The sequence below is a fragment of the Aotus nancymaae genome, unplaced genomic scaffold (genome assembly GCF_030222135.1).
Source record: "Aotus nancymaae isolate 86718 unplaced genomic scaffold, 86718_ANA_hifiasm-v0.15.2.pri h1tg000067l, whole genome shotgun sequence".
NCBI lineage: Eukaryota > Metazoa > Chordata > Mammalia > Primates > Aotidae > Aotus > Aotus nancymaae.
The window spans coordinates 25,304,272-25,331,723 of NW_026988482.1; the positions used below are offsets into that span (position 1 = coordinate 25,304,272).

Here is a 27,452-nt window from a genome sequence, read left to right on the forward strand (position 1 = left end):
TTGAAGCCACCTGTTCCCAAGGCCAGGTGGGGCCTGGGGAAGGGGAGGGAACACTGCTGTCACCAAGTCATTGTGTAACTGGCAGGTTCCTGCCCCTCTAGGTCTCACCTGAGCAGTGGATGTGGAGAGTTCCAGATCAGGCAGCCCTTGCCTGTCCAATGCTCTGGTAGACAGACGCTTTCCCGAGGCTTATTGCTAGATGCCCAGCAGGAACCACCCACTCATGGGTCCACTGCAGACCATCCTGCCCCACAGTCTACCTGAGCCACAGCCTGCACAGGTCTCCCTCACACTGGTACCACTCTGGGATCGTTTTAACCCATTTGCATCTCAGCTTCCTTCTCACATGGATAATTTGGGGCCACCTCTCAGGGTGTTATAAGAACACATGAGAATAGGTAAGTCAAGGGCGCTCGTTGCACAGGGATCGTTGTGAGTGGACAGGATGGACAGTTGGTCACATGGCCCTCTATTCTCAGACCCTATTCTTTCCCACAAGAGGGAAGGTGTCTGGGGCAAGGCCTTGCCTGGGTTCGGATGCGTGACCCACTCCCTTAGGCAGAGCCGGATGAGGCGAGGAAAACCACACCAGACCTTGCCAGAGGCCAGCCAGAGAGAACCACACAGAACCACAAAGGTGCTCTTTGCCCTCATGCATCTGAAAAGGTATCTCAATTTCTCTGTCCCACTTGACACACTCCCATTTTACAAACCAAGACCTTTCCAGGAAGAGTGCACAGAAAAATTACCATGAAGATTTAAATAAGCCATGGGTCAAACACAGCCCACAGGGTGGAGCAGGGGCAGGGTGATGCCAGCCCCCCAGCCTCTGGAGGTACCCTGGAAGCCCTGGGGTCCAGGAGATTGCATCTGGCCCCAACTCCCTAGGCCTGCTGCCTTCCCCAGTGCCACATGGGCCAGGACTGTTCTGGCTCCATGGGTCAAAAGAGCCCAAACCTCCACCTGGCCTCCTGCCCTGCCGCCCACCTCAAGCCTGTGGCTAGGGGGCTGGGCCCATGCCACTGTGGTGTATGTGCCTGGGTCGGTTGGCATGGGAACTCGGAGCAGGAGGCAGGCAGATCACTAATTGCAATTTGCCAAGCTGAATGTCAGGACCATGATGGGAAAAAAAATCAACATCAAAAGAAAGAGGTATTAGCTTCGGCTTGTTGCTGGCTGAGCCACGGCCTGATTCCCTCCTCCGCTCCCCACCACAGGGGAAAATCTAACCCTGAGTGTGTGTGGAGGCCAGGCTGCAGGCTGGGCTAAGAAGGGCAAGCAGGCCTCAGCTACCAGCCTGGGGAGGGCAAAGGGCAGCAGAGAATCGAGAGCCTACATGACCCCTGGCCCCGTTCATCAGGCACTCATCTCTTGGGCCTGGCTGTGGGTGGACAACGTAGCCGGTGGCTCCTTTGTGTTCCGGAGATGGAGCCCTGGGGACTAACATTGGGATGGGCTATCACAGTCAGTCAGGCAGGGGGCAAATGGGCAGAGTGAGGATCTGATCCCTGAAGGGAACCATTAGCTCTGCCCTGGCCCTGACCCTCACCTCAGCCACTGACTGGTGTAGGGGATAAAATGCCAATCAATCCTTCCTGGGACTCATATGTGCAAGGGCATCCACTATGTACAAGGTGCGGTGCCACCACGTCACCTGCTTTCTTGCTTCAGTCCTCACAAAGAAACAAACACTATCATCTCACCTTACAGATAAGGAAACTGAGGCATAGGGGGTTTAACTGACCTGTCCAAGGTCACCTATCCAGGAAGTAGTGAACATAGGACTTTCCCCAGAACTGTGATGGAGTCACAAGAGCTGACTCACAAAAGCAGATTCTGTGCGCCTCTTCCCAACTCTGCACTCGGTACCATCACCTGGGGAGCTTGAAATAGGTCATGGTGGGAATATTTACACCACAGGAATTGGCAAATGCTAGAAACCATATTTTTCCCCCTGGAGAGCAAATTGTAAACATTTATCAGCACATCACTGATTCCACCCCAGACTATTGACTCTTAGTATGTCTATAGGTCTCTGCTTCTAGGATTTCACAGATAAGTAAAAGAAAATTAATTGGGAGAAGAGACATGGATGCCAAGTTTTATTTTGCCCAGACAACACATTATTATTATAATCATCATCATTTCATCTAAAAAGGCTATTTCAACACTAAAATAATTTTTAGAAGAGCCAAGTCTCAGGATAAAGTCCAATTCTTCCCCAAGACATACACGCTCGCTCTCCCTCCCTCTCTGTCTCTCTCTTACACACACACAGTTTCCTCACTCCCACCCTGAGGCGGAGTAGCTCTAGACTCTGCTATGAGCTGCAGGAACTGGCCTGCTATGACACAGCAGGCCACACACACGTCCTCCCAAGGTCTAGGGGTGGCTCCAACCCTTTGCCTGGCATCCTGGACCTGCTGGGCAGACCCCAGGCCCTAGCATATTGCCCATCAGCACAGTGCCAGGGAAAACAAGTTACTCTGATTATTCACTTAAACCAAACCCAATTAGGAGGCAATATGTGTATCCCAGAGTTAAAAAGAAAATGATAGATAATTCATTCCATTGTCACAGAGATGTGACTTTGTGGGTTCTAGGACTTGGCCAGTGTCCCAGTGCCAGCTCCAAAGGGTGACACAGAGGCACTGAGGGGGCAAGGAGTTGACTATACACCTGCACTGTTCCTGCCTGGAGGCTGAGAAGCTAGCCACCAAACCAGGTCCAACCCTGGCCAGTCAATCGTACTCACTCCAGCAGAAGGGAGAGGGCCTTGGAAACACAAAGGATGCATGGGAATCCCTACCTGCACTGGGTCAAAGGTAAGCTGATCAAATCCTGCCCAGACTTCCCTCTGCTTGGAATCAAGCACCCGGCTCAGCCAATGCCTCCCTGACCAGACAGTGTTGCCAACAGGCCCCACACCCAACAGGGAGGTGCACCTGCTGGCTCCCCACATCCTTGTAATTTTCCATACTTTTCATTGAGATGACACTGCTTATCCCTAAGTGCTTCTAAGTGCCAAATTAACAAGGCAGTGAGGGGAGAGTGGCCAGGACGAGATGCAGGCATCTAGGTGCTGCAGTGGCTTAATGACTGGCGTGGGCACAAGAGACTAGGGACTGAGTCACGTCCTCCAATGTGCCCAACCCTAGGGAAGTGAACACATTGTGGCTCCATTTCCCAGATAAGAAAATTGAAGCCCCTGGCAAGGATGGGTACAGGATCACATACTTAGAGAGAAGCACACCTGTCCTGACGCCATCTGTTCCATGACCCCATCCTTCCAGGACATTGCAGCCTTTGGGAAGTCTCAGGGGAAAGGCACTTCTGCTGCTGCGTGACCTTGGAGAGTTCTGACCCTCAGAACCTCAGCTTTTCCATCTGTAAATGGGGGTAATAATGACTGGCAGAATAGTTTTAATGGGCAAATCCACAGGTTTTTACTGGGCAGTCCCCTGAGGGCTAGCAGCTCATGCAATATAACTCCTCCCCGAAGATCTAAAGAAAGACTTATTGAGGGCTCAGGATATCTTCGATGAAAAATTGTGTAGGGGGTGGGGAGGCTTGTGGGGAGGGGCGCTGCGGAAAAGGCCTGGCAGGCTGAGGCAGCTCTACAGGAAAGAAGATGACACCCAGTATTGCAGGATGCCAGGCCTTGGTTTCCAGGGTTTAGAACCAAGAGGAGTGGGGGAGGGAGAGGGGATGTCACTATCAAGCCAGGGAGTGACATCATCTGTGGGTGGGGTAAGGAGCTGCAGCTGAGGACCCCTTTAGCAGACAGGACCATTGAGACCCCAGCTAGAAGGCTGGGGAGGCCCCAGGTCAAACTGCAGCACATTCAGGTGGGGGCCTCCCGCTCAGGGGCAGCTGCAAATGCTCAGGGGAGGGGGAGGGTAAAAAGGAAGCAGGGAAGCGGTGGGGGGAGGGAGGAAGGGGGAGGAGGGGAGGGGAGGAAGGGGGAGGGAAACGGAGAGGAGTCCATGTGCAGATGCAGCAGCATAGATTAAACTGTTGCCAGTTGTTAATTTTATATGTGAAGTTGTTGATCAGAATGTGATTTAATTGTACAGTATAATCCAGGCTTTTGGAATAAATTATGCAGAAAACTCATCTATAATTAAACAAATCAAAAAACCAGAGACAGGTGACACAGCAGGTTCACCCTCAGAGGGCACGGGTGGGTGTGGGCAGCTGGACCCAGCCGAGGGGCAAGAAAGGATGGGGGAAGGGCTCTGTTCAAGAGCAGACAGGGGCAGGCCCGGAAAGTCAAGGCCTCGTAGGGAGGAGGGGCTCGGAATGCCTGAGCTCTGCCTCTGTGGGCCTTCTCACCACTCACATGGAGGCATTTTTGTCATCAAAGCCCTGCTGCCTCTCCCAGATGGCCAGTCTGGATCGACCGTGTTTGTTCCACTGGGCACCTATAATCAGTCTGAGGCCTTCCCTTCAGCTTGGCAGGTCATCCGCTGCATGAGGAAGTGAGGGGTGCATACTGCGGTGGGGCAGCAGGGGAAGCAGAAGGGGTGGATGACAGGACAAGATGAGGCTGCGGCAGGTGAGGAGTGTGAGGGAGCAGGCACAGCGAAGGCTACTGCTGCCAAGTACACGGTGAAGCAAACTTGGCAATGGCGGTGCCCCAGGTCTCTTGCTTTTCTCGTGACAGGGTGGCCAATTATTCTCCCGGCTCTGGGGAAGGCAACAATTTAAAATAAAGTGCAGGCCGGGCATGGTGGCTCACTCTTGTAATCCCAGGATTTGGGGAGGCTGAGGTGAGCAGTTTGCTTGAGCCCAGGAGTTTGAGACCAGCCTGGGCAACATGGTGAAACCCTGTCTCTACAAAAAAATACAAAAATTGGCTGAATGTGGTGTTGCATGCCTGTAGTCCCAGCTACCCAATAGGCTGAGGTTGGAGGATCGCTGAGCCTGGGAGGTCAAGGCTGCAGTGAGCCAAGGCCGTGCCACTGTACTCCAGCCTGGGTGATGGAGCGAAACTGTCTCAAAAAACAAAAACTATAAAATATAAAGTGCTACTTAATTATTCTGGTTATTTCCACTGGCCTGCCACCTCCCACCTCAGCACCTTTGCATTCCTCCGAAGGGGAAAGACAGACAGGGTGGGGAGGCAAGCAGGCCACTCCCCAATCCCAGCCTGGAGAAGGTGTCACTCCAAGCTCAGAAAGCAGCTGAAGCAGGGCTTGGAACAAGGCTGGTCCCTCCCTTAGGCACTCGCCCTGCTGCAAACAGCGGGAAGCTCAAGGATGAACTCCAGGATGGCGGCATCTCCTGGGCCACCTCCCCTGGGGAGTCCTCTCTGACCACTCGGGGTGGATGTCCCTGTGTATCTGGACTGAGTGCCCAGATCCAGCCCTGGTTCTTGCAAGACCTTCAACTAGAACTTTCCTGTTAGGCTTCCATTTCCACATTTGGAAAATAGAGATACAGTTCAACATTCTGTTGACCTCCAAGGACCCAAAGAGGAGGTAAGTGGAAACCACAGCCCCACATGTTAGTAGCGATGGCTGCCCCACACACTCATGGCACACAGGCCCATCAGGAAGGCGGGACTGCTCTCACCACAGTCCAGGCTCCCTCCTCAAGCCTGCAGCTCCCTAAATGTGGGATGGCTGTGCCTCCTCCTTAGATTGTGGCCTCCAGGTGGTCTGCAGCCCCTCCCTGCATTGCCCCTAGAAACCCAATGCAGCAGAGACCTGGTGGGGTGCCTTGTCCAGGGAGCTGGGGAAGGGCAGGGCCTCCTGTGACCAGACCTTCCTTCCTGCTTGTCCATGCAAGAGAGAAAGCTCTCAGGTTTTGGCAGCTTTGGGGGCTCAAAGCCCAGGGCAGGGCCTCCCAAGAATGACAGGGCTGGCAGAGGGCAACAGTCTAGGTCACTCACTCCCCAGAGGCCACCTGGGCCATGAAATTCCAGGCTATCAAGATTACAGTGCCTTCAGATGTGGGGGCCAATCGGCACTGGCCTCACACTACATAGACCACAGAGGGGAAACTGAGGCCAGAGTGAGAGGGAAGCATGCTTGCTCAGCTGATTCATGGTAGAGTAAGGCTCCCCAGCTAGCCACCCACCACTTCACAAGTTGGTAAACTGAGGGACAGAACTCAAAGGATGCTGGCCCATCTTGCATCCAAGTACCAGCCAGGCCCAACCCTGCTTAGTTTCCGAGGTCAGATGAGATCAGGCACATTCAGGGTGGTATGGCAATAGACCCATCTTCAATCTATTTGTGATTCAGTTGAAAGGACCCTAGAATGAGCAGCATGATGCCTCTAGGAGCACCATCCCCATCTCACCCACTCATCCCATGCACACAGGAGCAGGGACCTTGGAGACCCTGAGGAGCTGGGGAGGAGCAGGTGTTGCCCAAGCATGAACTGGTCCAAAGCCATCTGCCTTGACCACACGTGCCTTGGGACCCTGCCCAGATACTTCCTGCTCCTTCATGAGGTTATTAATTACGGGGCTATCCCTTCTCTTTCTTTGCTGAGAAAGAGCTTTTCCTTCTAATTGGTGCTTGGCTGGGAGGCAGCAGCCTGTGCCTCCCCCTCAGACTAACGGTGAGCCATCATCCGGCATTAATTAGGGCACCAGGTCCAGCCCAATATTTACTCATAGTAGCCTGTTGGGTTGTGGGGAGCTGAGGGAAGCAGCACAGCTTGAAGCCAGCGAGCAGCACTACCTAGGAATGGGAGTACTCAGGCAGCCCACTCAGCTCAGCTTCTTGGCCTCTGCAGGTCTCAGTTTCCCTCTCTAACGAAGGAGGGGTAGCCTGAGGCCTCCATGGGCCATTTAGGGATCCATACCTCAAGGGCGCAGATGGGGCCCTCGCTGCCTCAGGCCTGAGCCAGTGACAGGCCAGGATCTCACTGCACTGCATTAGTTCATCTGCACAGCAGCCAGATCACTATCCGAAATCCTCAGAGGGAAACTGAGGCACAGGGAAACTGAGTGATGTGCTCCAGGTCACAGAGCTCACACATGCCACTCAGGCTGCACATACCTCAACTTGGAACACCAGTCTTCAATGCCCAGCTGCTGGTGTGGCTAAGGGGCCTCTCAAACTGAAAGTGTCTGAAACAAGATCCTGACCTCCCTTGGGACTGTCTCCACTTCTTCTCCCCACTCCTTGCCTCTGCTGATGGCAGCTCCCTGGGTCCAGGTCAAAGCCTTGGGGTGACCTAGGATGCACTTTCTCTTACACCCACATCCAATCCATCAGCAAGTGCTACACCTTTGCAATGTGCCTGAATCCACCCACTGCTGACCGCCTCCCTGGCCCCAGCCTGGCCAGGCACCCATCAGGGTTCCTGCACCACTGCAGCTGCAGCTCACTCACCGGCTTCCAGCTTCTGCCTGGCACCCACCTCCCCAGTCTGTTCCCCTCTACACACAGCTGGAGTGCCCTGCTGTCATGTCCCTCCCCTGTCAACTCCATCTCACTAGGCGAAAGCCCACATCCAGTGGCTGCATCCCCAGTAGCCGCACCCCCTGACCTCGCCCCTTGGTGTGGCCTGAACATGCCCCTGCAGTCCCTGCACAGGCCTCGGCACATGCTATTCCCTCTGCCTGAAACAGCCCTCAGAAGTTCAAGGGCCTCTCACCTCCTTCCAGTCTCCACACGTCACCTGCTCCATGAAGACCCCCTTGCCCCTCCATTTGAAACTGCACCTCCCAGCAGCACTGATCTCCGTGTCCCCTCCTGGGGTGATTCTTTCGGCTAGTATTCCATCAGACATCCTCCCTCTCACTTACTGTTCGCCTCTGCCTTGGGCTGTGAGCCCTGAGCCAGGAGGCTCCTGCTCTCCAGTCTGGAAGAACAGGCCATTTGCTGAGTGAATACACCTCCCCAGAGTCCTGCTGACCTCCCAGCCCTCTTGCCTAGCTTGTGTGTGGCCGGCCACAGGGCAGGCAGGTGGGGTGGGCAAGGGGAGCCCGTGGAGAGGTTGGCAGCGTGGTGGCTGCCCCGGGGCTGGCCCAGGAGGCCCTCCCTTCCCCTGGTTCCTTTCCATATGAATTATTAAGGCTTGTGTATGATGGGCCTGCCCAGCCTGTGGCTTCCGTGCATAATTCATGGCTCTCCCAGAAGGGCCTGGCGCTGGAGCAGCCACTTCTTCCAGGAAGCAAGAAGAAAGTGCTGAGGAAGAGGGACCCAGCCCTGGGCTGTCTTCCACCCTATCTCTGACACCCTGTCCCCAGAAACTGGCCACCCAGAACCTCCACCCACCCCATGGAGCTCTCTCCTGGACACTTGGGCTCCAGTTCCTGGGGCCAGAGTCCAGGGGCTCTGTGCAGGCTCACCCCCTCCCCATCTGTGGCTTGGTTTTCCATCTGTGGACTGACAAAACTGGGCCATCCTGGTGGCTTTCAAACTGCTCTGGCAGCAAGGTCATTCACCTTTTATTTTTCCAACCAAATCTTGTGTGGAGCCCCAACATGTAACTGGTAAGGTAGTTATAAATGTATTTTAGAAGGTAGCGCTGTAAAACATGACTCCGTATTGAGTAAATAATCATTATAAACATTGAGGCTGTTCTGAAGCATTTGGATTTGGGGCCCATAGGGGCCTCAGCAGCCCCCATCACCCCGCACTCTGTTTATTCCTGTGTTTTGCACTCTACAGAGAAACTCCTAGAATACAGAGACAGGCAGCCACATACGGTAACAGTGACTTATAGCTCACTGTGCAGGGGTCGAGGGAGAACCCTTTCTTGAGGTCTAGGGTAAAACCAGCAACTGCCCTGGTAACTGAGGCTGAGGGATCACCAAGGTGCCAGCACCAGGTATCACTGTGAATCTCCCAGAAGTCAAGAGCTGGGATATAGCAATCAGCGAGAGGCGCTAACAAACTAGTCTGGGCCTCCCAGGGACAAGGCAAAGGGTCCAGGCCAGGGGCACGGGGACAGGAATCCAGGAGGTGGATCCAGGGTTCCCCAGGCCTGGAACCACCCACCCCGGCCACTGACACAGACTACAGGCATTTTGGGGTCTGGAACACCTCCTCTCCCCAGCATATCCCCCAGGTAGTCAAGAACGATGGGAACATAAGTCCTACCCAAGCCCATTTCACAAACGGGTAAGCTGAGGCTCAGCGTGAGTGACTCTCAGGAGGTGAACACTGCTGCAGTCCCTATGTGCCCAGCCAGTACTGTAATGGGGCAGCTGCACCCAGGCCTCATCTCAGAGAGCACAGTAGAGTTGAGACACCTGTGGAGGTCACCAGGTGCATCAGGGAGGAACCCAGGAGCTACAGTGTTCTGTTCCTGCCCCACACCAGGAGCTGAAGCTGGACTAGAGGTGGCAGGACAGACCCTGCCCATGTGTCACCAACCATTCTGGTCAGATTCTGATTCACACATCCCCATCTCCCCTCCTGCGCATCTTCCCCACCCCCTAGCATGAGTCAAATCCTTGCTAAGCCACAAATAGCTGTCCTCTGTGTGCGTCCTCAACATGGCCTCCTGCTTTGAGGAAGACAGAGACCCCCTCAAGGTCCTCTGTTCCCCCTCAGAGCAGAGGCCTCTGTAGAAGCTCACAGGCCCCTAAGAACATCCCAGGTACAGAGGAGAGGCCAAGCGAAGACAGAACTCAACCCATCAGGGCCACCAGCTTTGTTCTCTGGCCTTGTCCCTCCTCTACCTGGCCAAGTCACTTCTGCCAGAAACCTTCCTAGATTTCCCCAACCCTCTTCTCAAAACCACAATTCTCACCACTCTTTACCAAGCCTCACCTTAGGCTGGGGCTGCAGCCTAGTCCCATCATCAAGCTTCCTACAGAGATTAGTTTGGAGCCTGGGCAAGAAGAGTCTTTGGGAAACACTTGGGGATAAATTTACCAGAACATCTTCCCCCTACCAGACTGGCCTGCCCTGACCACCTCCCTCTGCAGTAGGAGAGAGGCTGGAGGACAGGGCTGGGAAACGGGCCCCCACTTCAGCAGGCAGTCAAGCACCAGGGAAAGGCAGCACAGACGCGGAGCACCTGTATGCTGGACGCTCTGTGCGATTTCCACCACAGCAATGGTACCTGGGTCAGGCGCAGGCCAGTTCATGCCCACTTCACGATGAACACTCTGAGGCCTGTGGAAATGGTGCAACTTGCTTGATACCACACTGCTGAACCAGAATCTGAACCCAGTCAAGTATGGCTCCAGAGCCATGGTCCTGTCCCCTCGGCCGTCAGGCCTCCTTAACCTCAAGGTGGACTCCAATGGCCAAACAGGAAGTAGGTTGCAGGTAAGGGCTGCCCCTCATTTACAACCTTTACAACTTTGAGAAGGGGGCTGGCCCACCCCTACCTCAAGAACTCACTGCCTCCACAAGCCAAAGCTGAGTGCAATGTGGAAGTCCTTCCTTACACCCCATCAGGGCTATCCTGCTGTAGGAACGTTGTCACAGCAGGGCAGAGACCCAGCTCCCTTCAATGCCCCCACCAGGGAGCCTGAGCCAGGTATGGGGAGAACACCCACCTCCTCTGGGATCTGCTTCTTGCTAGTGCCTGGACCCTCAGTGTGCCAAGCTGCATGTAAATGGAATGCGAGTCCTCAACCTGCCTTGACACGCCATGAACCCGTTACTCTCTGATGTTCTGTGGTGAATCCTTTAGCAATGCAAATCCCCTCTGCAGGCTGTGAGGGATCCACAGCTGCACGAGGAAGGAGCTTCTAGCGCAGACCCAGAGACTCCACCTTTCTAGCCTCCCCAGTCCAAGAGAAGCCACCCTGCCTGGTGAGCCTCAGATTGGCTTAAGGAGAGGCAGGTGGCTGAACCAGCAGGTCTCATTACTGGCAAAATACTTTGCAGGTGCTTCCAACTTTCTGTAAATTCCCAAGCTCACTCACTCCTCACTCACTCATTCATTCATTCCGATGGTAACCATGTACCTACTATGGGTACCTGGGAGGGATCTGGCAGCAAACAGGACAGATGCAGGCCTGCCCTTGGGAGCTTGGAATCCAAGCAGAGGAAGCTGATACCTGATCCAGATCAGGGCCTGATGAACAGAGGGAAGAGGAGTCCAGCAAGCCTTAGGGACAGGACATGGGATGCATGGGAAGGGGCCTGACCTGGCCTTAGGGGCTGGCCAGGTAAAGGTGTCACCACAGAGAAGAAGGGCAATCCAAACGGAGGGCTCAGCATGTGCGAGGCCCAGCGGTGGGCTCCGCACACAGTGATACCCCATGACCACCCACAGATGGACTGCAGGCACCAAGGCAGGCTGCTCCCACACTGAGGCCTGCAGAACTCCTACCCTCAAGTACATGTGAGCACCTCCACATGCTGGACGGAAGCGCAGTGAAACCGCTGCGCCCAGGGAAGCAGGCCTCTTTGAGTGGGAGCTTAGTCTCTCAGGAACTGATTTCATTCATTCACTCCACAGACACAAACCAGTACCCATCACTACTGGGCTCTGGTGCATAGCCTCCTGGCCCCAGCAACCTGACACTGCTCTGTACTTTGTATCTTGCAATCCTGACCTTGGGGTGGGAGCATCAGAGTAATGAGGCTCAGCCCAACAAACGTTAGAGGTTGGTGATATTGTTATTACTCACTCCACCTCCCCACACACACCTCTTCCCACAGCTCCACGGGAGCTCCCTCCTGCTGCAGCACCCCCACCACCCCCCAGTAAGAGGTGCCCACAAGTGCAAAGCATTCACCATTTTCCTGGTATTTTTTTTGACACAAATATTGTCACTAGAACATCATCTCCTGAGAACAGCGCCTGACAGGCAGAAGGTGCTCAAAAAATGGTGGCTGAATGACTGGATGTTCCATCCTTAGAACTATGAAACATAGGAAATGTGATCCCATTTTAAAGATGAGGTAACTGAGGCACCAACAAGGTCACATACGGGGTTCCCTTTATAATCCCCAGAACCAGGCTTTCTACCACACAGCAGGCATATGCATCAAGGCCAACAAAGCCCATGGCTCCTGGGCCCTCTAGATGGCCCCATGAGGTCCCCATCCTTCTTCATTTTAGAGTAATGGCCTCCTCCATATGCCACCAGTCTGGAAATCACCTGTGAAATATACTTCCCCCGTGCTGGCTCAGGAACCGTGTAAATCACTAGGCTTAATGGCCTTCGGGATTGTTCCCTGCAACCCCCTCCCCCGGCTGCTCTGTACCAGGGAACTTGGGGCTGTGGGGCACCAGACAGGCAGGGCCACAGTCATGAGGTCTGGGCAGCCCAAGGCGTGGCAGGTGCTAGGAGGCACTGCCCAGGGGAGCAGCAGTCCCGGGAAGCGCATCAGTAAGAGGGGTGGGGCCTGCCGGAAGCCTCCAGAACTGGGGCTGGGGCTGGATCTATATGCAAGGTGAGCCTCTCCCCAACTCCACCCCTGCCCCTTGTCATTCCCCCCCTCATCAATGGCTTATCCTTGGAGAAAGATGGGTCCAGGTGATCTCCCCAGGTCCCCAAAACCATGACTGGGGAGGCCCAGGGCCGTGGAAATGGCAGGGGACCCTGTAGGCCTGGAGCAGGATGTCTCATGGCCCCTTGGATGCTGCTTGGAGCACCAGTCATGCATGGTGTTATTTAATTGGCCTCACTCCCATGTCTTCTTCACTGTTTATGTCCCCTTTGGACTGAGTGTCCCAAGATCACGGACCCAGTTGGCCCTTGGAGACCCCAGAGCCCACTCAGGCCAACACACAGCTAAAGTGTGGGAGTGGATTCAGGTGGGGAAGGGATGGTCGGGAAGCAGGTTCTGAAAGGTGGGCAGGCTGTGGAGTGGGTGGCAGGGCAGATGGGGCATGGGCAAGTGTCTAAGCAGAGGAGCAGTTTGGAAGGAGCAGGACAGCTGGCTGGGAAGCCAGGTGATCTCCCTGGGACAGGCCACAGACTTTGGTGACTGGCCACATGCACAGGCATTTGGGTTCTACTGGCTCCCATAGATACCATGGTCAGGACATTGCTCAGAACGAATACACACCATCCCCCATCCCTGGGAGCCTCAGTGCCCCTTGATGGGCAGAGGGTGGGGGTCGTGTGCTTACCTTCCTATCCCCTGTGGCCATAGTCCTCTACCTTGGCTCAACCTGGGGGGAAGAGGGAGTCCTAGAAAACATGCTAATTCCTGGGCCCTGCCCTCCCCCCATTAAATAATACAGCCCGGTGGGTCCCTGGACACCCTCCTTCACCTCCCTCCCCAGGGAAGCCCTTGGAGGCAGCTCCTGGGCTGGGAAAACTCCTTGCAAAAGCCATAGGAAGATATGTGGGGGTGGCGTTTGCCCTCTGGCCCCAGCAAAGCCAGGCTCTGTCCCAGGCAATGTAAGAGGTTGCTCCATCTTTCATAGTCATGACCAGCTTGGCTCTGTGGACACCTGCAGACCATGGGCTCCCTGCTCAGAAAACATTTATTGAGTACTTGGTGTATGCCAGCTTGGAGCTTCAGCAAAGGGCAATGGGCCACTGCCCAGGCACACTGCCCCTGAGCAGCCAGGCAGCAAGGTCTATTTCAGGACAAGAATGGGGAGGAGAGGGGCTTGAAGCAGACTAGGAGGCCCCTGACCCACACAAAGAGGTCAGGGAAGGTTTCAGGGGACAGCGACTCAAAGCCAAGCACTGAAGGACAGGTAGAGGTCAGCGGGACAACAGGTGGGTCCTGCTTGGGATTGGCAGGGCCCTCTGCAGCCCATCCAACCTCTCCCCAGCTGCTTGTTAAGCCCCCATGGAAGGAGATGGCTTCTGTCCCGTTGGGCACTCAGTCCTGAGGACAGAGATCGCCCTCTATGCCCACCCCCCATGCCCAACAGAAGCAGCCTCCTTGCTGAGGTCTCCACAAGTACTCGTTATAGAGCAGGACAAACATGACAGCTATGCAGATGAGGTGGCAGGGGGACACCACTGTCAGCTGCAGAAGGATCCCTCTCTATGGAGGGTGCTGAGAAAGGTGAGGACACCGAGGCTCGGAAGAGGAGGGCAGGAGGCTTGCCCAGACTACCACAGTGAGGCTAAGGTGGGTTAGGAGGAGACGGACAGGAAGGGCCAAGGGAGGCCCACAGACTCTGCTGTACAAGACCCTAGGGTTTCTGGGGCATGTGCCAGCCAAGGTGTGGTTTAAATAATTAAACATGCTGCCTCCCTCCCCACAAGTCGCTCTGCCCAGGTACTGCTAGGCACAGTCCAGGGGGTGAGGTGGGCATGGAGTGGGGAGGAGGAAGGAGGGTGAAGGATGGAGGGTGGGAGAATTGAGAGTGAGTTCAGACTGCCCTGCCTGGCTACCTGTGAGAACAGGCGACAGTACCACCAGTTCCAGCATGCGACTGGGAGAAAGCCCCAGAAGGAGACCCAGATCAGAGGACTGTCGGTCGGGGGACTCACAACTGTGGCCAGTGGAGGCCAGCTTCTTCCCTTCCCTGATCCTTGGACAGCTCCAGAGATCCCTCTTTCCTCACATGACATGTGGGGAACAACACTGGCCAGAGGAGTACCCCAATCCAGAAGCAGGACAGAGCCCAGGGCTTACCCCAAGACTTGTGCCCTTGGCTGACTGGCTCCTGGACACTGCCCAGCCTAGACCCAGGACTGGTGCAGTGAACAGAACCAGAGAGTAATGGGAAGGGCCAGGCTCCTGGCCACAGTGGAGGATGGATCTCATCATATTCACTAGGGGTGCTGACCAATGACACCCAGTCCTCTGTGGTGAGTAGGCAAAAGTATACCCCACTATAGGCAAGTACACCCCACCCTGAAGCCACCCTCCCCCAAGATGAGAATGAAGTCTCACAAGCAGCACCCAGCCAAGTCTGGGCCTTCCCCTTGGCCATGTCTATGCGTCACTTCCATGGCTGTGGCCCTCCAATGCCAGGTCAGCTGTGCTGTTTCACAGCAGCAGGATGTGCCCCTCTGGCCATCCTCTTAGCCCACTCATGCCAGCCCTATCTTTAGACGTCATCTGAACCCGCAACTTGCTGTTATCCTCAACAGTCTGCCTTAGGCAATGCCTGAGACAAGAGGTGGCCTGAATAGCCTCCTTCAGGCCCTTGACTGACCAAACCTCACTGGCACAGCACAGCAACTCCAGGGCAGTGGCTGCTCCCCCGACCCCCAGGTTCAGGTCTAGCCCATGCCTCAAGTGCTGAGAGGCCCAAGGCAGTGTCCCTCTCCAGGCCTCAGTTTCTCCATCTGTACCACACGGGTGTTAAACTCACCAACTGGTCCCACAGTTACCACTGACCCACATCTATAACACAGGTGAGGGTGGGGCTGTTCTACTGGGAGGGGGATTGGGAGCCAAAAATCTCCTATTTCTGGTCCTGAGGTGCCTCCAAGGAACCTGGGGGCACCACAGGCCCGGTAAGAAATAGACTCTCCAAGGATGTCAGCCTGACAAGCAGGGCAGCCCTTGCAGAGGGGACGCATGACGGAACATTGTGGGAGTGTAGGGACACCCTGAGGGTCCTGTGGCCAGGGGTTGCCTGGAGGAGGTGAGATGCAGGAAGGATGTGTCTGGCAGGGCTGAGTGCTTGGACCCAAGCACTAGGAGGAATCCTGCCCCCACCACTCGCCATCTGTGTGATTTCATCATTTAGCCTGGCTGAGCCTCAATTTTTCTCATCTGTGAAACTGGGATAAAAATGGACTGACCTAACATGTGTGAAGTATACCACCCAGGGCCCAGCTTGTACTGATTGATGTGGTTAAAACAACTACTTCCTTTACAAATATTTCCTTGGCATGGCCACCTCTCCCCTCGCCTCCCACCTTTTCCTTGGCCCCAACTCCCACCCTCCAGCCTCTTCTCTGACCCTGCAGCAGATACTGCCTCCCCATCCTCCATCATTCCCTGCCTTCTGCAGAATCTCCACCTCCAGCCCCAAGGTGACCCCATCCTCAGCTCAAGGGTAAATCCTGATTAGCCTGAACCAATCACAGTGTACTGTTCAGATTGCCAGTGATTGGTTTAGAGTGGGCATGTGACCCAGTGCCAGCCAATAAGGTGTGAGGGGAAGTCAGCTGGGGGCTTCTGGGCAAGGTTTCCTCCCTTCTTAAGAGAAACCTAGAGGAGCCATCTCTTCCATGCCTAGTGCCTGGGTCTGCACATGATGCCTGGAGCTGTGGCAGCCATCTTATTGCCATACAGGAAGTTGGCCAAGGACAGACAGCCACAACAAAAGCGAGGCCACCAGGCTGAGCACAGGTGAACACTCGGTCTTTGCTGACAGCCGCACCACACACCTGTAGGCTCCCTGTTGGGATAAAGGGCCCACCATGAGGAAAACCCATCACACTGGGGTTCCATGGTAGGCACAGAAGCAGCCTCTTCTTGGGAGCCAAATGCGCTCCTCAGACTCAGATCTTGAGGCGGGGTGGCAGTCAGCTCAATGCCTACTCCTCAAGACCCCATGACCCTGCACAGAGATGGAGAGGGGGCACGGGGCTGGAGGAGGGACCCACAAAGGGCAGGGAGCTAGAAGAGGGTGTTGGTCAGGAAGGCTCCTGCCCCAGGGCCCTGGGAAGAGCCAGCAGCCTGAAGCGGGACAAGGTGTGTGAAGGCCAGAGGTGGGGAGGCTGGAGCTCTTCCCAGGACCTTCAAGTGTCCCAGATAGTCCCAAGGCCAGAGGCTGGAGCCAGTCAAGGCAAGACCTTAGGGGCCAGATCGGGAAGTGGGGCTCTGCCTATAGCAGGCTTCTGGGGTACAAGGTCCTAGCTAGCCCCCAATGGAAGACACTCCAGCAAGCCTCAGGGAGTGGTCTAAGGAGAGACACAAAGACTTCCAGGGTCCTGACGCACCCACTAAGGACTTAGGACAAGGTGTTCCAGGGCCCTAACACACCCACCAAGGACTCAGCTCACAGGGAGAAAGGAGAAATGCCCATTTGCAAGGGCCCTTAGCACAGAGCCCTGCTCTGCCAGCTCGTTCTCTTTTCTCATAACTGAAGAAGGGGGCAGGGCGGGGGTGGGTTGTTGAGTTGTTTGTTGGAACCAGTGGCAGCACCAGGCCTGACCTTTAAGGCTTCAAATGCAGTGTTTTAAGCGGCGCCAGCAGGAGGAGAACACGGCTGTGGAAGGAAGTGATCAAGACTGAAATGCCACATCAGGCTGGAAACTCAAGGCAGAGCATGGGCCTCTACCGTCTCAAATATACCGAACCCTCCAAGGCCACACTGCCTGGTGACAAAGTTGTCCCTCCCAAGGGGACCCAGAAAGCTTTTGTCTCTGAAACAGCACAGCATCATCAGAGTTTGCCCCACAGAAACCTTAGGAGTTGGGGCCTCACACCACATAGACAGCTTGCCATTTGAGTTTGCCAAAGCAGACCTCAAATTGCTCCCCGACCCCATGCCATCGATTTTATTTATTTCTTATTTATTTATTTATAAATGACAGGGTCTCACTGTGTTGTCCAGGCTGGAGTGCAGTGGCAGCATCCCAACTCCCTATAGCCTCAACCTCTCGGGCTCAAGCGATCCTCCCACCTCAGCCTCCTGAGTAGCTGCCTCCTGAGTAGCTGGGACCACAGGTGTGCACCACCACACCTGGCTAATTTTTGTATTTTTGGTAGAGACAGGGTTTTCCCATGTTGCCCAGGCTGGTCTTCAACTCCTGGGCTCAAGTGATCCTCCCACCTCAGCCTCCTAAAGTGCTGGGATTACAGGTGTCAGCCACTGTGCCCGGCCGAATATTTTTATTTAAGAGAAACAGTTGTACATCAGTGCAAGGAAGGCTGCGACATGGAGTCACCCTCCTAGCAGTCTGTATTAAGCATTAGGGATGGGGGCTGGGCCCTGTCCTCAGAGCATGTGCAGCTGGCAGAAACGTGGGGCTTGAAGGTTCCCTTTCCCCATCTTGGGCCTCAGTTTCCCTGTCTATATGATGCAGCATCAGGACCTCAGAGATTTCTGTGGCTGTGGCATGTCCTTTCCAAGTCAGGGAAGCATGCAAAGCCCATAATGCCCAAGGAGATGGTTCTACCCAGGCTCCCTACCCCGACAGGAACCGCCCCCCGCCCGGCCTATAGGCTCCTGAGCCCCTCACAGCCACTTCCCAAAATGCCAAGGGCCCTGGGCCATCACAGCACTGACAACATACAGGCAAGCCCTGAAAATGCCAGGAAAGCAAAACTTACAGTTATCTCAGACATCAGAACCCACAAGAACTGGGGCCAGGGCCCATCACAGGGCACCTGGACAGCCTTATTTATGAAGACTCAGTAGACAAAAATCCATCCTTGAAGGGAAGCGTCTTTGCTGGAAATGCTCCAGATAAAGAACATGAAGGGATCATCAAGCCAAAGCTTTTACAGCCCAAATCGTGCCCACGGTGTCTTGCAGGGAGGGGGAGGACCCAAACCCGCAGCAGATACTCAAGGGCTGCCAGTCTCCTGCCCTTCAGTGTGCAAATGAGAAGCACCCACTCTGAAAGGGAAAAATGCCAGCCCAAGGTCACACAGCAAGAGTTAACCACTCTGCCTGAGCTCCGGCCTCCACGCCCACCCCTCAGATTTTCCACACGGGGAAGGGCTGTTTGCAAAGATGCTTCACTTCACAAAGGACTCATGGAGCTCCGCTGAGTCCCAAGTCCTCCAGTGAATCTAAATACCATTCAATTTGCAAAAATTTGAATTACAAGGACGCAGCCTCTGTTTCCTTCACAGACTGTCATCACGCCAGTTGGTAGAAGATCAAACTTTCCAGCTCAGCCTTAACTCAGGCTGTTTCTAACATAAAAGTTTGCAAAACACTGGTCCTAACGATCAGGATGCTTTATTTCCCACTGCCAGTGTTTGCCCAGCCGAGCCCTGGCATTAACCTCAAAGGCGGGTGGTGAAGGTGGGCACTAGGAGCCCATTCTGGCTGCAAAGATAAACCACACATGTGCTTGCACTGGCTCCCAAGCACATGCCCACATTCGAATTCATGTGCACACGCACGCACGCACACACACACACACACACACACCCCTACTGCTGCCTATACACGAGAATGCCCACACACACCTACACATATGCATCCATGTGTGAGTACAAACACACACACACACAAGTGGGTATACCCACAAGCATGTTTAGATGTGAACACATCTGACACATGTGCACACACACAGGTATAGACCCTCCCACATACAAGCTGACCATGTGCACACAGGCAAAGGAAGGGCCAAGCACAAGAGGAAAGACCCACAAACCACGAGTGGGTCCCAAGTGCCTGCAGGGCCTGGATGGGTACTGGGTGCTATGGATGAGGGGACAGTGGCTTGGCACTTGCAGTGCAGGCCCAGCTGGACTGTGAACACTCCCTGGATCCAGTCGGAATCCACATGTCCTTATCACAGACTCCCTGGGGCCAGCGCCGTCCCTCACAGGCTGTCACACCCCAACCCTATGTAGTCGTAGAGCCACGGAAGCCCTGTTTTATAGATGAGGCCCCAAGACCCAGAGAGGCTGTGGAAGTTCCCAGGGTCACACAGCTGTTTCGAGGTGTGGCAGAGTCTCAGTGCACGCCGAGAGGGGTATTGTTCAGAAAGAACTAGCCAGCAGGGAAGACAAGAATCAAAGGGGGAGAAAGGGTCCCAGGGTCTAAGCGGGGGCGGGAAAAGACAGGTAGAGGGAGTGACTTCTCACCCTTTTCACCCATCCCTTCCCTTTGTTTTTTCCAAGGTGGGAGAGATGGATACTGATCCATCTCTCCCATGCCCCTCCCTCTCTGCTAAACAATTAGGCTGATCAGAGCTCAAAGTGGGTCAATCTGAAAAGCAGCCATGAGACATCCAAGGTATGGCCAAAGGAGGACAGGAGGTCCAGGCACCCTCACACGGGAAGAGATGAGGCCCAGCGGCAGCAGCTAAAGCAGGGCATGGAGAGGAGCGGGAAGACCCCAGATCTGTCTCCTTAGGGCATTGGAATGTCAGAGTTGGAAGGATCTTAGAAGAGAGGAAACTGAGGCCCAGGGGGAGGAGGGGTTTTGTCCAAGCCCACCAAGCAAGCTACCCAACTGAGAAGACTGGGCTGGGCTTGCCCTTGACCTAAGATGGGGGCTTTTAGAATTCCTTTGTGAAGATTCTCCCCACCTAATCCAAGGTAGACAGTCTCCTAGTCTGTGAGGCCCTCCCCTCACCAGGCTCAGTCATAGTAACAGGAGTGGCTGGGGACTGAGCAGGGCCAGGCCAGATCCAGAAGAAAAAGCACCATGAGGGCCCAGGAGAGGGGAACAGAGCCAGGACCAGGGACACCAAGCCAACAGCCTGAATCTCACAGTGGCAGGGCAGGGCTTGGCTGAGCCTGCCCCTCAGGTCCTGACCTTATGTAGACTTGAATGACAGAACCCTCGACTCCTTTAGGGAGGCCCCGAGAGACCCCTGTGGGGACCCTGCAAGCTAGCAGGGCCGTCTCAATCTCTGTGGTCACCTGCACTGGCCCCCCCTTCTGCCCTTAGCCACAGGCAGCTCTGGAGGCTTTTCAGGTTACACAGGACAAGAGAAGAAGGGAAAAGAAAAAAAGCAAAAACCACACATACACTTCCCTTGGGGAATACGAATATTGATTCTGTAGCTTCTTGTTTAGACAGTAGGCACCAGAAGAAAAAAAAATTAAAAAAACCTGACATGAAGAGAATCTCCCCAGTTGGCTGGAGGGCTGCAGCCAGCAATGGGAAAGCCCCTCACCCCCACCCCGCCCCAGCATGTCCTCCCCAGGACTGAGGCCGCAGCCCAGTCACTTAAAGACACAAGGCACCATGTCTGGAGGCAAATTTCCGCATGGGAGTGGGGTGGGTGGCTGGAAGGAGGAAGAGAGAGAAAGACCACTCCTATCCTACAGGCAACACCACCCTGCCAGACAGGGCCCAGGCCCACCTGCCTTGACTCCCAAACCTCCAGCTGCCCCTTGGAGAGTTCCCTAGCAATAAGCCCTTGAACCCTGGTTCCCAAACCCCCCAAGTCCCACCCATCCAGATGGCGTGAGTTCCCCCAAGCATCTATAAGATCCTAGCCCCGTGAAGCCCCTCAGGCCTGGCAAAACTGCCAAGGGACTAGAAAAGCCAGCCTCAGATTTCCATGAACAACCCCCAGCCCCACCCCCACCTCCATGACCTTTCTCTCCAGAATCAGACTGGAATCTGGAGAGGGAAACGGCGTCTCATGTTGAGATGAAGCCCCTCCTCTTCTCCACCCTGCCCCCCCACCATGCAGAGCAGGTGTGGCCCATAACTCAAAGCCTCGGTGAGGGAAAGTTCTGGGCTGGGGGTGCCCCACGATGGCCTGTGTATATGTGGGAGGCAGATGGAGGTCAGCACTGGGGCTATAAGCGCTGCGGCTGGCAGGGCAGCCTCATGCCAAGGAAGGCTCCTCAGTGTTGCCTGAGACTCAAGAAGGAAAGAGAGACAGATGCGGTAAAGTTACAGCTGGAAGCCCCAGGCCCAGCTCTCACATCCTAGGCCTCTTCATTTGCTTCCCAAGGATTCAAGTTTCAAGCCCCCTCCACTTCCTGGGCCCACTGCCCAGATGTCCCCAGCCCTCCAGCTGGGCAATGAAGTGTCTGACAGATCCATCCTTTCCCAGCCCTGCCACTCATGGTTGTGGGCTTGAAGCAGGTCCCTTCATTTTTCTGAGGTCAGTCTCCCCATCTGGAGGATGGACATGACCACAGGCTCTGAGGTCAAGGCACTAATGTGGGTAAGGGCCTGGCCTGGGCTCCGTAGGGGAAATCACCATTAGCTTAGCGACGTCCCCCATCACAGTCAAGCTGTGTTGCAGGGAGCGAGGGAGGGAGGTGGCCCAGTGTCTTCCTCAAGGAGCTAGAGTCTGGTGTGGGTGGGCATAGCCTGAGAGAGTGGCACAGCCTAGAGCTGGGATGGGGGAGGCCTCCAGAAGGTTCGGGTGTGGGGCCTTGAAGGAGGGGATCTAAACCCCTGAGAAAAGCACGCAGTCATGGCAGGGCTGCATGAGCAAAGTAGAGACACAGGTGGGCATCCAGCCCATGGGAGCCCTGGAGACTGGAGGGTCTTGGGAGACTGGCTACTACATGGCCGCAGCATCTGGGCTTGATGCTGATGTTAACAGTGGCTGCCATGGCATCTGATGGAGCTCTCCTTGCCCACCAGAGGTGGCATCCTCTCCCATTAATTCTTACCACCAGCCTCTTAGGCAGATTCTATCATTTCAATTGCGGAAACTAAGGCAAGGTCATCCCAAAGGAGCCTGCAGGGTCTACACCTGACACCCAGCATACCCAGCATGTCCCCAGACTACATCTTCCCGGGAGCTGGCAGTGTCCATCCATACACATCTGAGGTGCCAAGAGCTGGCAGTGCCCACCTGCACACAGGCAGGGAAGAAGGGGACACTGACTGCAGAAGTCCACTGAGGCCAGCTTCACTCTGGAGTCAGTCCCTCCATGGGGACACAGTATGATGAAGACTCTGGGGTGATATTCACCTGCAGCCTATGAGGGGACTCATCCTACAATGAGCTTCCTCCTTTCTCAGGGGTTAGCCTGGCACAGCTGACCACAAGGAGGTGCCTGATAAAGATGGAGTCCAGGGGAACAGCAGCCAAGGGTCCCCCCAAAATCCTCCACACCAGGAGGTCTGTGAGCACCTGGCAGCTCTGTGTCTCGGTGACGGCAGCAGCAGGCTGCGAAGCCTCACCCCTCCCTCCTGCAAAAGCTGCGGCAGGTTGTTGGGAAGATGGGGGACCCAGATGTGTGATGCTGCCTCCCTCCAACAGGGAGAGCCACAGGGAGGTGGAGACAGGGGCTCGCGGGCCCAGACAGACACACGTCACCCACCATTAACCGTAGCTAGACTGACGCATGCTCCCCATGTGTCCACTCGGGAGAGGAGCACGTACTCTGGTTGTCATCAATCTGCTGGGGGTCCAAACCCCTCAGCCCCCTCACTGCTTCCGCCCACCCTCAGAGGAAGGGAGGCGCTGGCCAACACCATTGCTAGGGCAGAGCTGGGCTAAGAGGGTGCAGTCAGGAAGGCCAGCTCAGCTGGGTGCTCCACCCAGCACTCAGCCAAGACTCCACAGAGTAGGGGACAGAGAAACCCGGGGGCACTGGGGAACAGGGTACAAAAGAGAGGACAAAAGAGGCGGGCAGAGAAGGATAGGTACACTTAATGAAAGACCCGAAGAAAGGGGACAGGGGAGGAGGGGGGAAAGGCACAAGGGGAAGCAAAGCAGTGAGAGCTGCCCCTCAGCCGGTGGTGGTGGCCTCATGCTGGGGAGGGCATAATTGGAAAGAGGAGGAGGCAGAGGAAAGGTGTGCTCGGACTCAGGCCAGCCAGACAAGTACACACCCAACCAGACAAGTACACACACATGTATGCATACATACGTGCACACACGTGGCCTCCTCCTTGTCTGAAACTCTGATCCAGGTTTAGGTAAGGTGAGAGAGCCCCCCTCCCCCCAAAAAAACCCTGAAGCCCTGTCCTCCCTTCAGCGGTAACCCCTCTGCCCTTCTCGATCTAGCAGCAGCCTTGGTTCATTTTGCCTGGTGGGCAGAGAGCCACGCTGTCAGAGCGATCGCAGAAATCACAGCTAGCGGACCCCAAACCCACACTTGCTTAAAATCCAGCAGCTTGCGAAGCTGGGCCCCTTTGCACTGGCAGACACTAATGAGAAAATGACTTACTCATCGAGGGCCCTCCCCACTGAGGGATTGTCACTCCAGTGCCATGAGGCTGGGACCCACTCTCCTCCTTGGAAATCCACCTGTATCAAAGTGTCATACTGGCCTGGCCACACTGACCCAGCAGAAGGTTCTGGGAGGCCACCCTCAGCAGCCCCACAGAACCCTCTGGCCCCAACAACAGCCTAAACATTTCTTATCGGTTGAACAAAAGCTCCAATTCCACTGGCCATGGTCGTGTGTGGGGAGCTTCAAGATTCCCTCCCCTCCCTCCCTCCAAGGATCAATGGGCATCACGTCTGCGGGACCAGGGCAGCTGAAGGGCGCTGGCTGTTACAGCAAACCCTCTGTGTCGTTGTACCGTTAGTCACCTCCCCCGGACCCTCAGAGCGGCGCAGTCCCCACCCCGCCCCCACTCTCATTCTCTAATTATGGTTTGCAAGACATGTCCCAAACCCTCAAATTAGCTCCAACTATATCGACAAAAGAAGAGCGTCCAGCTGGAAATGTGCCGCTGCCGTCACACCCGCCTTGCCATCTTCTGGCTGGGGACAGAGGGACAGGTGTCTACTCAGGCCAGGTCTCACATCAGCCTTCTAGAGGAAACTCGTGCAGGCCCAGAAGCCATCTGACCAACTGCACATTGCAGGGAAATGGAGTGAGGTCGGGAGAGGTGGAAAGAGACAGCTACTTAAACCTTCACTCAAGGAGCTATGTAACAGCTAGGAAAAAAAAAATAATTGTGGCTTGGCTCGTGCTTGGCTTTGAGGAAGAAAGAACAACAAAAAATAATGCTTTTGCTCTTTTTAAGCACTGTGATTGAAGTCCATTTCCATCACAGCAAAAGAAAGACAATAATGCACCCACCAGCCCTGAACTTCCATATGATTCTTTTTTCCCTGCGCACCCCCCACACGCATACACGAAAAATCCAGACGGTTGACAGAGGACACGTCCGTGCGGCACCTGTAATTTGCCAACTGATCACCCGCCTGAGCACAGCCAGGCTGTGCAAGGAGATGACAAGACGGAGAGAGAGACCCAGGGAGGCGCTTTTCCTGAGTTTGTTTTCCCCTCATCTTAGAGAGCCTACGAGCCAGAGTCGGCAGGTTTTGTGGCAGAACCAGGGGCTACTACCCTTGGGCAGAGCAGGTCTAAATGACGCAGGGCCAGCCTCTCCCTTTCCCTGAGGCCAGACCCTTCCCCTTGGCCACCAGCAGCCCAACGACTCATGCCCCAATCTCCAGGCCAGGACGCTGGTGAAGGAGTCCAGGGACAGGTGGCTCCTCAGACCCGGAGACAGATAATAACAGCAGGGTGGTCACTGTGCCCCAAAGGGGCGTCTGGGCACTGACAGAGGGCTGGAGCACAGCGTTAGGAGACCGATACATCCTAAAGGCCACATGCACTGAGCGTCCACTCCCAGCCCCAGACACATCTGGCCAAGCTCACCCAGAGGAGGCAGCTGAGTTTGCTGGCTCTTGGGGAGGAGGAGAAAGATCAGAAGGACCAGAAAACCTGCTGAAGCTGGCAGAGCCAGGAGAGGCTATTACCCTGTTGGCAGCAGCAGCAGCAGCAGGCGCAGGCAGGGGTCCTTCCCACCATTCACCTTCTACCAGGATCCCAACGCCTTCACCTCCCACCTGGGCTCTCCAGGGGACTCTCTCCTCAGGTGAAGGGGGGCCAAGAACAGGGGACACTGACTGCCTCTGTGGCACTGGCCACAGCAAAGAGGTGCTCGCATACTCGGCATACAGCCCCCCATGAAAGGAAAAGGCACTTGAAGACAGGTGTGGAACTGTCCCTCACCTCTGGCTCCAACTCCGCCAGGCAGGGGTCACTGGCCACCCTCTCACCCACCCCGGGTTTCCCCCTCACCGGGTCAGCGGCAGGGGACTCAGCTGACAAGCTCGGCCCCCCTACTCCTCCCAGGGCTTGAAGATTCGCCTTGCCTCGTTCGGGGGGTTTGGGGGAAGCAGGGGCACCGTGGGGAAGTTTCGCGACGCAGCCAGAGCGCCGGGACCGCGGCTGCCAGCCTTCCGGGCTTGGGGCCGCCGCCCCCGGGCGCAGCGGACAGCCGGACCCAGAGCCTCTGCCCTGGCGCTGGGCGCAGGGAAGGAGCACTGCGGACCGGGGGGCAGAGCGGGGCGCAGGGCTCGGCCGGGGTCCCGCGGCCGGCCGAGGCCACTTACGTGTGCTGCTGGGGGAAGCTGTAGGCAGAGGCGCCGGGGGCGGCGAGCAGCGGTAGAAGCAGCAGAGGCGGCAGCAGCAGCCACAGCGAGCGCCGGGCGCCAGGGCCGGGCTGGGGGCCGCGGCCGGGCCACGGGCGCGCAGTCCGCGCTGGGCCGGGCCGAGAGGCGCCGCAGGTCCGAGCCGGCACCGCCATATTTCCATTCAAGATGCGGCGCCGCGGGGAGGGGGGGCAGTGGCGGCGGCGGCGGCGGGGTTGGGGGACGCGGGTGCGGGCGGCGGGCGGCGGGCGGCGGGCGGCAACTCGGCCTCTCCTCCGCCGCCGCCTTCTCTGCGCGGGGCCTCTGGGACTGCACGGGCCGCAGCGCCTCTGCGGGCTGCGCGCTGCGACCTCCCGGCCGCTCTGGCTCCAAGCGCTCTGAGCGCCCGGCCCGGGACCTGCGCTCAAATAGCGGCCGCCGCCAACCTGCCGGCGCCGCCCTCCTGTCTCCCTCCCTCCCGCTTCCCGGGCCGGCCCGCCCCCGCGCGCCCCCGCCGCGGCCACGCGCCCACCCGTGCCCGCGCGCCCCTCGTCCCCGCGCAGCCCGGAGCCTGCCCTACTGGCCTGCGCGTCCTGCGACTAGCCGCTCTCCGAGCACCGCGGGTGCGCCCCTGCCCCCGCGCCTCAGACCCCGCCACTCCTCTCCATTCCACCCGCCGGAAGAGTCCCGGGCCCCGCGGCCCAAGGCAGGAGCGTATGTGACCCTTCTGGGGGCTCGACCTTCAACAGGCTTAAGGCCTGGAGTCACAGATTTAATGGTGGAGTGACAGCTTCAGCGGAGACTGGAGGAGGAAATGTGCTGAACTCACAGCCCCCGTGGCTCTAGCTGTCTTCAAGATTTTTCTCTGTCGGGGGCTTGCACGCCCAGCTGCTGGCAGAAAGAAAGGGCCTGGACTTCCTGGCCCCCTAAGCGGAAACCTGGACCCGGTGTACAGTTGTGGGCGGCTGGGGATGGCAGGATGCAGCCCTCTGCAGACACTTGCTTCACTTCCCTGGGCTGAACAGCCACTACACCCAGGCCAGTCCCAAGCCCGGGCTCCCAGGGTTTGCACAGCCTCTATTTAGATTCTTCCAGGGCCAGGAAGCTCATCTTTGCACACTCCAGTCCTTTCTGTCCCGGAGGCCCCTGGCTCTCCCCTGCTGTGCGGAGAAGACTGGGGCTGGTGTCGCAGCTCGTGGCCCTTTCAGAGCCTCAGTGTCCTTGCTTGTGAATGCTTGTGTGGTTGCCCACTCCTATTTTCAGGATGAAGTGAGAATAGGGTGAATCGCTTGGTAAAACAAAGCATTCACAATGAGGGGAGACTGCCCCTAGGATTCTATTGAAGTTGCCCTGGAACCTGGCTCTGCCTCTGGTGCAGATAGGATGAAAGAATGTGCCTCACCAGCTTGACACAGGGCAGACCCCCTTAGCAATAACCGCCCACAGACCTGGCCTATCACAAGGAATGAGGGGTAGTAACCAGCTGGGCCGGATGGTTCAGAAACGTCCAGATACCCCACCTCATGGGATCAGTAGTTCTCCTATCACCCACTCACAAGTCAGCCCAAGGACGATTTGCAGTTGAGAGGGAATAGTGGCCCCTGGACTGAGAAGAGTAGGGGTAGAGACTGGAATAGAGCCCAGGACA

At 56.1% G+C, this 27,452-nt stretch overlaps 1 protein-coding gene across 4 annotated transcripts in view; it reads right to left on the bottom strand.

Moving 5' to 3' along the window:
* CACNA2D2 (calcium voltage-gated channel auxiliary subunit alpha2delta 2) overlaps positions 1-26,204 on the bottom strand; it is a 139,783-nt gene extending 113,579 nt beyond the window's left edge. For 3 of the 4 annotated variants that reach the window (XM_012467837.3, XM_012467838.3, XM_012467836.3), the window contains exon 1: positions 25,787-26,204. In XM_012467837.3, the coding sequence (XP_012323260.3) occupies positions 25,787-25,980 (194 nt within the window). In that variant the 5' untranslated portion in view covers positions 25,981-26,204. The remainder of the gene's footprint in view (positions 1-25,786) is intronic. The other variant, XM_012467835.3, reaches the window with a different exon arrangement.
* Between the last annotated feature and the right edge of the window lie 1,248 nt (positions 26,205-27,452).